This window comes from Ostrinia nubilalis, chromosome 25, assembly GCF_963855985.1.
Source record: "Ostrinia nubilalis chromosome 25, ilOstNubi1.1, whole genome shotgun sequence".
Classification (NCBI taxonomy): Eukaryota; Metazoa; Arthropoda; class Insecta; order Lepidoptera; family Crambidae; genus Ostrinia; species Ostrinia nubilalis.
Genome location: NC_087112.1, coordinates 8926647 through 8940609, shown reverse-complemented (window position 1 = coordinate 8940609; position 13963 = coordinate 8926647). Strand labels below are relative to the sequence as shown.

The 13963-nt window shown below is 36.3% G+C and overlaps 1 protein-coding gene across 1 annotated transcript; it reads left to right on the top strand.

Moving 5' to 3' along the window:
• Positions 1 to 778: 778 nt before the first annotated feature.
• LOC135084317 (transcriptional activator GLI3-like) lies at positions 779 to 5654 on the top strand. Its single transcript, XM_063979119.1, has 6 exons — positions 779 to 895; positions 2122 to 3167; positions 3333 to 3431; positions 4009 to 4127; positions 4641 to 4802; positions 5280 to 5654. Exons 2-6 carry the CDS (start codon positions 2249 to 2251, stop codon positions 5514 to 5516), a joined length of 1536 nt encoding a protein of 511 aa, XP_063835189.1. The 5' UTR covers positions 779 to 895; positions 2122 to 2248; the 3' UTR covers positions 5517 to 5654.
• The last annotated feature ends 8309 nt before the right edge of the window (positions 5655 to 13963 follow it).

Here is a 13963-nt window from a genome sequence, read left to right as displayed (position 1 = left end):
TGATTTTTTTCGTTTCGGTAAGTGCTGCAACGGTAGCACGATCATTACAGATGCTTGAGTAGGTAGCGATTAAAGTACGTATTAATTACAGAGATAAAAACTGTGAATTTGGTACATAAACCTGTTTAAACAATAGCCAGTTGAAAAACCTGCGGATTTTTTTTGGTTTGCCCACTGATGGGCAATAATTTCTTTTGAAAGCAGGCAGTGGTACCTAAAAGTTTCTAAATGCTGATTTTTGTCAATAAATAAATTTTTACTATGTATCGACAAAACTGCCGATTCCATTCCATCTATTGCATTAATATTATTTACCTTTTTATTAATAGGTCGTAGGTACACTAAACAAGATGCTATATTTACCTATCAACGAGTAATTCTAAAGATTTTTTCGAAAACCATAAATAATCTTGTGACTATTTACTAAAACGGCAGAATAAACTCTAGAAAATTTTATGAGCACATTTTTTACTGAAAACTTCTTAAAATGAGGCCAAACTCCAATTTGGGCAACTTAGAAACCATTTTGGGTTCTTACTAGAAATTAAAATGACAAATGAATCTATAAAACTTGCTTTAAAGGATTACTTATGGCGCCAAAGAGCCGTAAACACCACACCTTACTAAATTATCAACAGCTGTAACTACTGAGCTTTAAGACCTTATTTTTAAGGGCGATAATAAAGTTTGGGAAGTGCAAAACTATTTTGGTGGTGTGTTAGCACCATGTGTTACGGGTTTCAGTATTTTTTTCGCTATCCCCAGTTTATCCCTTCAGTTATTCCTGATGCTGTCTCTACAGAGTGCGGTTGTGGTTCCATTATCAAATTTGACAGTTCGCGCCAAAACTTGTGACGTTTGATTGTGATAACTTTTGACGTTTTGTTTTTTATTGGTGAGTAGATTTTTTTTTATTAATAGACTAATAATTTTTTATTACTTTTTAATTTTAAAATTATGTCAAAAATGAACTTAGCGGGAAAATAGTTGGCTGTAATTTTGACATAATTCTTAAAAACTTTGGTTGAAACTTAAAATAATTCAAATGATTTTAAAATAGTGAGATTGATGTTTAGTTACATTTGTTATAATTTATAAGAAACCTTAATCATTATTAAGTCGCTTTCACCAATTTCAATTTATTCTTTACTTATTGTGTTGATTAAAACACCTGTAAACAAGACCGAGACTTTAAAATATTATCTCATACGATTATGAAAATTAATTATAGGGATTCGTTTAGTTTATTTTGTTTTCATAAGATAAAGGTTTTTAAAAATATTATCTGGTCTTAAAAATATGGATCTAGTAATTAGAGTGACTCGCTTTTTTTTAAATAAAACGCGTTTATTATTGTAAAGGGTTTAAAGTTTTCAGTCTAAATTATGTCAGTGTTAGTAATTTTTTTTTAAACAATTTTTAACCGTTATCGATTTTCATTACTTTAATTCTAGGTTTTTTCGAATATTATCTGGTCTTCAAAACATGGATCTAGAAATTAAAGTGACTCGCTTTTTAATGGTTTTAATAAAACGCGTTTATTATTGTAAAGCTTTTATAGTTTTCAGTCTGAATTTATTTCAGTGTTTGTAAAATTTTTTTTAAACAATTTTCAATCCCTTATTGATTTTCATTACTTTTATTAATAATTTATTTTTCCGCTTTACGTGTTTAAGTTCTTAATAATTTCTAATTAGACCATGTACTTCTTATTGAATGTATTTTTATTAAAGTTTAAAGAAAGCCTCTAAGAAACATTATTTGAAGTTTATTGTGCCTATAAATAAGTAAGAGAAGTACATTAATATTATGTTAAAAAAAACCTTATCTGTCTGATCGTATAACGATAATAAAAAATCGCAATATGTGGCACTTACAAATAATTCCCTAGGCCATCAACCTCGCATTCAACTACCTAAACAACATCCTTCCAATCATCTACAAAACGTTGAACTCTACCACATTAATTACTCCAAAAGCAATTAATTAACCATCCAACTGTTTTCCTGCAAGTTTTTTGCAACAAAAAAACACTTCCTTAGTTCCTTTAACATCGAGATGGCAACAGAACACGTGTGCTAACTTGTAATAATAAGTAATAATTAAATTTATAATTCGCAGATGCTCAAGCCACGCGTTACGGGACGAAGAGAAAGTTTATTATTATAATAATAGCAAAACCACATGTGCAAACCGCCATATGTACACCTCTTAGACTACAGAACCTTAGGTAAACGAACTTAGCAACATGGCCGACTATGATATCATGCCGTGTTACGACGAAGATGAGTTGTTCCAAGACAGAAATGACAGCGTCACAGACCTTCACGCGTATTACATGAGTCAATTCAACCTAGAATTAGAACATGGAAATAAGAAAAAAGACACTTTTAAATATGGCGTCGAAGAGAGCTTCGATTTTGAAGTCTTGGATAATTGGAACACCAACAATGTTAATGACTTCGGAGGTGTGAACAATGCAATTGAAAGTAGTATAAACGAACAGAATATTAAAGAGGTGCTGCTAGATCTAGACAGTATTGAGTTTGAAGAAAAGGATATTTCAGTAGATACCAAAGTGGCAGAGCACAAACTATTCAAAACAAATGACTACATAGACGACGAGTCGCTAATTGATGAGCTTTGTAGAGAAGAAGGCGAAACGTGCCGATTAACACCTGAAGGCTTTAACGAAGAGTACCTGTCTACAGCTACTAATGAGAAGAATCTATTGCCTTCAATAGAAACAGTATTTTCCAAAAGATATTGTTACAACACTACAGAAGATCAATCGCACAATTACACCAATGTAAACGAGACGGTCCTTCCAAACAACGAAGTAGTAATAGAAAATCTAGATCACTACAGCTATCCAAATAACATACTGTACAATTTGGATGCTGAGAAGCAGTACATTTTACCTGATACCCCTACCAGTTGTACAGAATTTAATTTTGAAGCTGGTAATCGGAAAGTATCAGTATCAGAATCTATTGAGAGTGATGTACAGAGTTCGAGTTATTATGACGAAAATTCAGAGACCTTTGACGAGGAAGATCTTTTCATTAATTTAGATGATTTTGGTCTACATTTCGAAAATGAAAATGAAGAATATCAGGCGGGGAAGGCGCAGAATGAAGGGAAAGCCGAAAAGGAAAACATTCAAGGTATAAACTAACTTTTTTTTTTCATATAAAGGCACATTCTCTTTGCTAATTTACTAATGCGAAAAGCCCTACATTTGTCCCATAGAAATATTATTCTCCTTTAAAATCAGATATTTTTCAGTTTCAGTCATTGTAAATAAAATGTATTTTTTTTTATTGTTTTAGGTGAAAAAGTATGTTTATGGGAACACTGTTACGAGCGGTACCCGAACCAAAACACATTGGTGGAGCACATAGAGCGAGCCCATGTCAACAGCTACAAAGGTAAGAAATCCCTTAGTTTAAATACTTTTTTAGATTTTCAAGTTTAGCGTTACTTTTAAAATTGAGACGGGTCTCAAAGGTGACATTATTATTGTGTAGTATACGAGTACTTACGTTACAGATCTTTTTCAGGCATTTACGTTAGACTGTAAACAACCGAACTGAAACACCTAGCTACCCCTAGTTATGGCTTTCAGCTGTTTCAAGTAGCGAAGTAATTAGCTTGTACAAAAAGACGTACTTAGCGATGTGATCGCAAAGTGGACCTGTGTGCTTACCATGAGTTTACGTTAGGTGTGCTCGCTAGCGACTGCGTAAAAAAATTACATTAAATGTGTGACAAATTGTGTAGCGCCCATAGCGGCTACTTTCAAAAAATAAAATCTTCATAGATTTTTTTTGACGTAAGTACGTACTCGCTAGCGAGCACACCTAACGTTAACTCATGGTAAGCACACTGTAGCTGTCACGTAAATAACGTTTAGAGACTAAATTCTTAATAAGACCGACTCACCCTTTTTAAAATGCGACTGCTTCATATTCATTAGGTATTCTAACTTCTGTTTTCTTCTCCCAGGCGACGAATTCAGCTGCCTCTGGCGAGAGTGCGCGCGCGCACGCCGCCCGTTCAACGCGCGCTACAAGCTGCTCATACACATGCGCGTCCACTCCGGACACAAGCCCAACCGGTGCCATGTAAGTTATCACCAGCACCAGGTCATATTGTCTCCCTTGCTGGAACACGATCTTTTAACCAGAGGCAAATTTAGTGGAGGTTTTGGCTAGACGGAATGGGGAAACCTGTTATAGGCACATTTTCCACTTAGTTAGTGCCTCTTACGACATCCACGGATCACAGGAGTTGCAGCAGAGGGAACGAGAGGTGGGAATAGTCCCGTTCATCCACGGTCTATGGTCTATGGTCTCCATCGGACTTAGATGAAATATGCTATTAAGTGACGTTATTATGACACTTCCCTTACTAGAAAGATTCTTCTTACTATTTGGGATGTTATGTGACGTATTTGTAACTTACAATTTTTAGACATTTTTGGATATGTAGTTCCATGTGAGCGCCAAATCCTTGAGACAAGGTTTTGCCCGATCTTTAGAACCTTTTTAGTTGTAATAACTATGTACAATTTCGCAAAAAACATGCCGTCTACCTACTGTACTTAAAAACAATCTAACTTACCCCATTTTCACCAGCACCCTGGCTGCGGCAAGGCGTTCTCCCGGCTGGAGAACCTGAAGATCCACATCAGGTCGCACACCGGCGAGAGACCCTACACCTGCCCTGCACCGCACTGCAGGAAGGCTTTCTCCAACTCCTCGGATAGAGCTAAGCACCAAAGGACTCATTTCAATGCGGTAAGCAATAGCATTAGCATAGTACCTAATAGAGTTACCTGAAGATCCACAACAGTGTTCTTACCATGCTAGCGGCTGCGTTAAAAAAGACATTTAATTAAATGTATGACAGATGGTACTGCGCCCCTAGCGGCTACTATCAAGAACTAAAATCTTCATAGATTATTTGACGCACTCTCTACCGAGCTCACCTAACGTAAGCTCATGTTGAGTTATCATTCACGTTAAGCACATTGGTCGCGCGTTTCAGTGACGCGTTCTGGGCCAAAATTGACCCCTAGGGGTCCAAAATACTGATTTTTAGTTGACCGTATGAAAGTGCGCACATTACACCGATTTGATATCGGGCGATTCTTCAAATCTTCATACAAATTCGAAGCCGATCCAACGATCGACTGATAAAGTCTGTAGTATGAGGGGTGTCTTCAGTAAGAAGTAGACAGAAAAAAGGTCACTCAATCCTCCCTTTTATTTCAGAGGCCATACGCCTGCGGCGCTCCTGGCTGCGGCAAGAGGTACACGGATCCCTCTTCCCTCAGGAAGCATGTCAAATCCCACCCTCACATCGCCAACGCGCCCAGGACCTGCATAGCTCCCTCCAGACCCATGAGGAGACCAGACCATGAACAGCTGGTGCCCAGCTCGCCAGCCAAACTGGCGACTCTAAGGTGTATACGGGATAAACTGACTGTGCCAAGGATGCACAGGATGTAGATCCAACTATGTAAAGACAGCTGGTTCAAAAGTAACTTTCTTTAAATGGGCCCTGTATCAAAATTGATTGGGCCCTTTCTACTTAAAGATGCCATCGAGGATCAAGACCCATTTCATCTTAAAAAAACGTCATTTCAAAATTTTTTGAGCAAACGTTACTCCTTCCATCGCGGGATCTTGGTTAATTTCTTAAAAAACCTAGGACTAAATTCTGTTTAATGGTTTATCCGGGGTGCTGAAATTCGAGGGCCCCGTATCATTGATACAGCTGATACGGCGGTAGCTACGCCCCTGTCGTTCAAGGTAAACAGTTTCCAGGGTCCAATGTCCAAGTTTCCAAACCATCATAAGGTTCAATGATAGTTTAACTTTCACCCGGGACAAACTTGGCCTTCACTGGTTGGGTTTTTATTGGCGGTCAAGCTATAAATCCTGGCTACGCAAGAGTTGCAGTGGTGGAAACGAGAGCTGGAAATATTCCCGACCAAACTGTAGATGCTGGATTTTTGGATACTCAACTAAAAATGAAACAAAATTGTGTTATTTCAGTCTGAAATTGTTTTACAAAGTTGTTTTTTCACTTTCACGCATTATAATTAAGGTTTATTAGTTAAGTTAAAAAGGTAAAGCTCAATTTAAAGACTGAAATCTAAATTGGCTCAACTAAAATACGAAATTTTATTTGTGTTGAAAACACAATAATATATTGGTTTTTTTTAATATTATAAGATTTTACATCTAAGTTAAAGTTATTGTGTATATTTTATTTATAACGTTTTTTTAATTGTGCTCATTTCTAGACATTATAGAAAGGCTTGTGTCTGACACAGATCTCGATTAAAAAGACATTTAGGTTATTAGTACTTAATTAGGTTTTTAAAAACTTTTTTACCTAAACGTAGTATTAGAACAATAAAAATATACATGTACTTATAATGTACATAAGTTATGTATGTGTAGGAATACAAATTGTCTATTTATTAATTTAAAAAATAGGATACTGCTAGATACAGTCAGCGTGAAATAGTTCGTGGCACCCAAAGTAGCCAATGTTCGCTAATTACACTTCTTTGTTACAATAAAATAAATAAATAAATATCCTTGAACATTTTACACTACGCTTCTAGTCCCAAACTAAGCAAAGCTTGTACTATGGGTACTAGAAAACGGATATAAACATACTTAAATACTTTTTTTTTTGTAAATACATACATATTATACATATTAACACCCAGACCCGTCACAGAAATTAAAATTCATAATTTCAATTTCTGCCCGGCCGGGAATCTAACCCGGGAGCTCTCGGCATAGTAGTCCGTTTCTGAACCACTACACCAAACGGCCGACAATGTTCGCAACACGTCTTTGTTACAATTGGAATAAGGTTGTGTTTTCAACTTTTTGGCCACTTTGGGTCTGACGAACTATTCGAGGCTGACTGTACCTAAATAAAATTTTATTTAGGTAAGACTAAGTCGTTAATAAATATAGTAAGATATTCTTCCACTGTGCACCTATATTTGCTCAATTATTTAAGGACCATTGTCAATTTTAGTGACTAATTTTAGTTTTAATTTAGTCTTAGTTGCAAAATTCTCATCGTACGATGAGTATGTACAAACAGCTCGCTTTCCAAAGAATCTCCTATATTTTAAGATTGTTCCATATTAGATCTCTTAAATAGGAGTGCCTGGTTTTAGGCAATTAGTTTAGGCAGTTACTGTCGTTAAAATTTAATTTCCAGTTAAGATGCTCAATTTTAATTGATTATAGTTTATTGAACAAAAATTGTGTTTTACTTTAACCTAATTCCATTCTCCTAAGGCACTGTATGCAATCCGCCACCAATTGTGCGACGTGGAAATCATTGGGGGAGGCCTATGTTCAGCAGTGGACGTCCTATGGCTGAAATGATGATGATGTTCTGGTTAGGAATTGAACCGTGAACCTCTGGGTGTTTGTTATGGTTATCAGGAAATATTATAAGCTTACTAAAGCTAAGTACTCGTACATCGTCATTTATTAGTAGCATTAGTTAGTGATAGATTTAAATTTCGGTAGCGGGTTCGATCCCTGCTCAATGCAAACATTGAAATTTTCAAAGTTGATAGAGGTAAAGTAAATTTTGACGATATTAATGACACACTCTCACAGGTTCTACATTGGTTCACTGTTAACAACGAGTGAAGAGAGTGAGAGAGTGAAGTGTGAGAAAGATAATGCAATTAACTGACATTGAAACGGCAAGGCTATTATTGTATTTTAGCTATTTTCACAGTATAACGTATACGGCATATTGTTGTAGGGCTCAGCCGCGGACATTGAAACTGTGTTTGTTCTGCAGAAGAGAGCAGTGCGGGCCATTTAAACCTTGGACCCCGGAACCCGGACCTCAAGGAAAATTCCTTGAAAGATTTTTTTCAAGGAAATTAACATACTGACAGTAGCTTCACAGTTCATTTATGAAAACCTTTTGTATGTTCGCAAAAATATAGAGCAATTCACGAAAAAGAGCGATTTGCATAACTTTAATACAAGAAACAAAAATAAACTTGCCGTTCCAAATTTCAGACTGCATAAGATTGGTATTTTCATTTATGGGGAAATGTATTAAATTATTTAATAAATTACCACAAACTGTTGTAGAACTACGCATTCATAAATTCAAAGCACATAATAATATTAAAAGTACCTTAATGAAAAAGGGCTACTATAAAGTCGATGATTATTTAAAAGATAAAAATGTTTGGGATGCGTAACTGCATAGCTCGCATCTATAACTATGTATTTTTAAAGCCTGTAAACCTTTGAAAAAGAGGCTGACAATAGTGTCTGAGTTTCTTGCGCTGCTTCTTCTCAGCACTGGCCTATTTATTGTCCTGAAGCAATGGTAGGCTTAATACTGGGACATGTAAAAGTGCTTTTTTTAAGCCTACTTACAGAAATAAATGAGTTTTTTTTATTGTTTTTGTATTTACAAAAAAAATCCGTTGTCTACTTAATAGGTAGGTGTAGGTAGGTACCTATTACGAGGTGTGGCTATTAAATAACGAGACTGACGCTGTAAAACTTTTTATTTTGATTTCATACTTTTTTACTTATTATCACCTTCAATATACACTCCTCCTCTATCCCTACAACGCTCCATGCGAATCTTCCATTGTTCGAAACAGCTGCTGGAAGTCTTCTTCTGTCAGCTCCTTCAGGACGCGTGCCGCTTTATCTTTCACAGCTTCAACAGACTCAAATCTTGTTCTTTTTAAGGCCGGGTAGCAGAGAAAATGGCGAAAATGAGGTTTTCATTTTTCATTTTTGAGGTACTAAACAGTAAAATTAAAGGCTAAGATTTTTATTGGGCATAGTTGAGGATATTTTCTAGGGCTATTAACGGATGGAAACACGATTTGATGAAGTTGACTCGATAGAATAAATTCCCAAAGTTACCTCTATTCGTTTTCTATTTATGGTTTTATTTTTAAAATAAGCGATTTGAGATCCTAAATCTTTTACTAAACTAAAGTTCAGAAATAACTTGAGGGCTTTTAACGGATGAAATTTTTATATTGCGTCTTATTTAGTTACTATGTTAAAAAATGTGGAAAAATCGTCCATGACGGCTTGGACAATCTCAATCAGTCGCGTGGTGGCGCTTACGGAGGACGGACGCGTGTCAGTTTTTTGGCCGTGACAGTTCGCGATTTGTCAATATTTTTGACAATGATGACTTTGATGAGTCACAGTATAATAATATCAGTGTTACTGGAGAAACCTTAAATTTTTGATAATTAAAAATTATCAATTTTGTCTACCTATTGAAATTTAAATCGTTCGCATCCTTTTAAACGAAGACTCTACTCATGATACATAGTATCTACATTTCTCAAATATGAGACAAAACCAATGAGTTAAAATTACATTTTAATAGTACCTACATACAATCGTCTTACCAGGCCTGTTCATCTCCGCGAGTTTGCATCGAAAACAAAACACGTACGATGGCCCACCTACAGGATACTCTTCGACAAGGCCTCACATACGAGCGAACATTGACTCACGCACGCGTATTCTTGTGTATGATGGAAGAAAATAAAGAAAATGGTGTACTAATATTATTATTTAGGCAGTTAAATACTGTGCAGTATTTAACTGCCTAAATAATAATAAAAACACAAAATGTACTTTTTTAACTTGCCTCAAGACACAGAGGTAAATAAGTAGTTAATAGTATTCATGATAATTCATGCTAAATCATGTATTTCCTCCGCCATTTTCCGCAGTTTGGCACCTCACGTCACATCATTTTACCGAAGTCAGCCCTATAGATTCGGCGCAGTGCCGATCACTGACGTTTGTCAACAAAATGGTGCTTGACTCTTGAGACAGGCTAAATTACACCATATTGTTAATGATATTGAGCATACATTTTTTTAAATACCTTCGCGAAGTAAAACTTCTCTACGTAGTACTTATTAATATTCTGTGGTCTTACACTCTTTAGAAGAGCACACTGACACAAATAAATAATAAAAAATACTGACTTGAGTCTCTAGAGCGTCCCTTCCTCCACCATGCGTAAGAATGTTTCAAAAACATTGTCTAAGGTCTGTAGCTAAAGGTCTAAGCTGTAAGATAGAAGAATCGTCTAGCCAAAAAGATGGCAGATGCAGCAGATGTCAACGGATTTAAAACTGGAGTTCATATGACTCCTTGTAGACTTGAGTCTCTAGAGCGTCCCTTCCTCCACCATGCGTAAGAATTTTCAAAAAAATACTGTCTAAGGTCTGTAGCTAAAGGTCTAAGCTGCAAGATAGAAGAATCTTCTAGCCAAAAAGATGGCAGATGCAGCAGATGTCAACGGATTTAAAACTTGGAGTTCATGTGACTCCTTCTAGACTTGAGTCTCTAGAGCGTCCCTTCCTCCACCATGCGTAAGAATGTTTCAAAAACATTGTCTAAGGTCTGTAGCTAAAGGTCTAAGCTGTAAGATAGAAGAATCGTCTAGCCAAAAAGATGGCAGATGCAGCAGATGTCAACGGATTTAAAACTGGAGTTCATATGACTCCTTGTAGACTTGAGTCTCTAGAGCGTCCCTTCCTCCACCATGCGTAAGAATTTTCAAAAAAATACTGTCTAAGGTCTGTAGCTAAAGGTCTAAGCTGCAAGATAGAAGAATCTTCTAGCCAAAAAGATGGCAGATGCAGCAGATGTCAACGGATTTAAAACTTGGAGTTCATGTGACTCCTTCTAGACTTGAGTCTCTAGAGCGTCCCTTCCTCCACATTGCGTAAAAGTTTTCCAAAAATACTGTCTGAGGTCTGTAATAAAAGTCTAAACTGCAAGATAGAAGAATCTTCTAGCCAAAAACATGGCAGATGCAGCATATATCAACGGATTTAAGACTGGACTGGCACCACCTTGCAATGTCATCCTCTCATTGTTATCTGTAATGTAAATTATTTTTAAAATGTATTTAAAAAATAAAAAATGTTCGTTTTATTATTTCAATAATCTGACATCTCAACTCAACTACACTACACAAACACCTTTGTTCGCAACTGTACTGACGAAACCTCGATATTATACCGTTCATTTAAGATGGCAAGCTTTTTGCTGCGGTAATGCACTCCAGGTAACCGTGTGTGATGCTTATAATTGCTCATAGTGATTTTCGATACAGAGCCCCGTACATACGTTATACATAAATTATGGAAAGAAAACACCCAGACCAATACAAACAAATATGTATGCAATTTTAGTATGATATTTTAATTTATTAATAAACAAAAAGACTGAACAAAATTGATGCGTGTACTGATTGATATAATTAACCACATGCTGCATGCAGCTTTGTGAATTGCAACAACTATAATTTATTATCCAAGCTCTAAATAATCGCTACTACGAGTAACTGATCATAAAATGTTTTTCCAATCGCTCAAGCTCCCGAGGATCTACCGATAGGTCGGGTGACGTAATCTTGAAATTCTTTTAGCCGGCGCGGAACTTCCGGAAGGTCGGGTGACGCCACGCCTCTTTGAACCGTGTTTACTTTGGCAGTTATATTCTATATTTATTCGATTCTAAAATATATTCCCAAAAATTTTGAAAGTTGTTTTAATTTGAGTGTGACGCTTGAACGGAAGGAAGTCAACCTAACCTAACCAACTGCGTATTTCTAAACTGCGTATTTCTATACTGTGTAGCCGCGAGAGCTCTTTGGCGCGCTGTCTTCGGCGAAGTATTGCGCGCGCAGATTTTGACAGCGCGAAATACCTACTTTAGCAGAAATACCAAGCCTTAATGCAGATTTCACCTTAGGAAACAGATAGAAGTCGCACGGTGCAAGATCCGGCGAATAAGGCATTCAAAGTGTCAGTACAAACTTTTTTGCGAGCTTCTTGTTGTTCAAACGTGAGAATTTTAGGCACCATTTTGGTACACACTTTTTGCAAGTGCAAAATTGTTATGTAATATTTGCCGTATGGATTCTTTATCAGTTCGTACAGTTTCAGCGATCGCACGAATACTTAACCGACGGTCAGATCGAATTAGATTACCGATTTTTTCGATATTGTCATCCGTTTTTGACGTGGAAGGGCGACCCGGGCGTGAATCATCTTGAACGTCTTCTCATCCATTTTGAAAACGCTTAAACCACTCAAAAACACGTGCACGCGATTAACATTCATTGCCATACACTTCTTTCAATAAATTATAAGTTTCAGTAGCGGTTCTTCTAAGTTTCATATGAAATTTCACAACAATTCGTTGGTCACTTAACATTTTTCCGGCGAAACAAAAAATCAACTCTAATGCGAACGAAGGCTACGGCTATACTGATTTGTTTACAGAAGCGAGAGGCACTTCATTCGAAAGAGAAGGCTTTACGGTAACAGCTGTTGGTTGCTGGCGTTTGGCGCAGTCGCACTTCTCCTGTAGCAGCGTCAGTCTCGTTATTTAATAGCCACACCTCGTATACCCATACTAATGCTACCAACTGCCTATGTTCAGAAGTGGACGTCCTACCCAAGTAGCATTCGGGGTTCTATATAGTATGTCTAGTCGTTCACATGTACTCCACAAGCTGTGTATGTCAGCTGTATACGAGCTGTATAGCTTGCTATAATGCTTTTATAGAACCAGTTTGGGCACAAATTAGACAGCCTTAAGTTCACTATGGCTGTACATTAGCAGTATAATAGCATTATAATAGCAGTTTAAGTAGTAACATCGGACTTAAGGCTGACTTACGGCACTATATGAGACGCAGTGTGAACCATAAAACGTACGTGAGTGTAATAAAGAGTAACAAGTGGCTAAATGCACAGCTTTCAAAGTTATAAAGTCCGAGAAAAGTACTCCAATGCTACCTAAAGTTCACGTGTGTCCTAAATTATTTCCACATTTTAATATTAGTTTGGTATTTGTACGTGAGTGCCAAGAGGGAAGCAACTCGGGCGGATAATCATTTATGCAAATAATAACACGGGTTTTAAATACTTAATAATGTTAATGCCATTGGGAATGCAACTTTATCGTGAAATGTATACATATTTACAGCTAAAATATCTACGCGCCTCTGTAAAAACGCGATATTCATTTTAAAATATTTAAAACTGGCTGAGAGGAAATATACAATTTTCAGTTTTTGATATTGTATTGGCATTATAATTATATTACGTTGATTAATTATAACATGAAACCAAAACTCAATCGCTCTATCTGCGAATTTTGTGATAAATCTGCATTAATTTTGGAGATTTATTTTGTAAATATTTTAGGTTATGTAGAACAAAATGGTGGAAATGAAATACGGCTATGTGAACTGTTATAACTCCAATTTAATACGGTGAGCGTATATTAGGTTCACATGTGTTCTGTTAGAATGCTGTAATCTATATGAAGTTCCACATTTGTACCACTACAGCTCTAATGTCTATAAATTTATTCTAATGTGAACTTATGTACAGCTTTAAGATGTACCTAGTTCAGGTCAATTGTGTATCTTTAATTCTTTCAAATACTGAAATTTTAGAGATCCGCAATGAAAATTATTAATGTCCGTTAAATCGCCTAGCCCAGGTACTAATAGTCAAGTATGAATACCTAAAGCATCAGACGGTAGTGTTCCCGGTTTAAATTCGTTTATTATGCCTGACAATTTATTCAAAGCGGAATGAGGAATACGATTTTCAATAGCCCATGTTCTTATTTTTTTGCGAAAGGTTAAATAATTGTCCAAATCAAAATGGTATTCACTATAACTAGAACTGCAATCATCACACTCTGATATTATATTTGGAAGGGAAATTTCAGGTTGAGGCATAATATTTTTCTCTGCATCATGTACAGAACCACCATGAACAACTAAAAACAGGCTTGGGGAAATGTGTAATAGAATATCACATTCACATTCATGTTCAGCTTAAAGCAAATAAGAGTAGTAC

What these genes read in the sequence shown, in the direction of transcription:
- LOC135084317 (XM_063979119.1), top strand. Translation starts at nt 2,249, where the DNA reads ATGGCCGACTATGATATCATGCCGTGTTACGACGAAGATGAGTTGTTC. An exon ending in CCATGTCAACAGCTACAAAG is followed by an intron (nt 3,432 to 4,008) that starts GTAAGAAATCCC and finishes TTCTTCTCCCAG; the next exon opens with GCGACGAATTCAGCTGCCTC. An exon ending in ACAAGCCCAACCGGTGCCAT is followed by an intron (nt 4,128 to 4,640) that starts GTAAGTTATCAC and finishes CATTTTCACCAG; the next exon opens with CACCCTGGCTGCGGCAAGGC.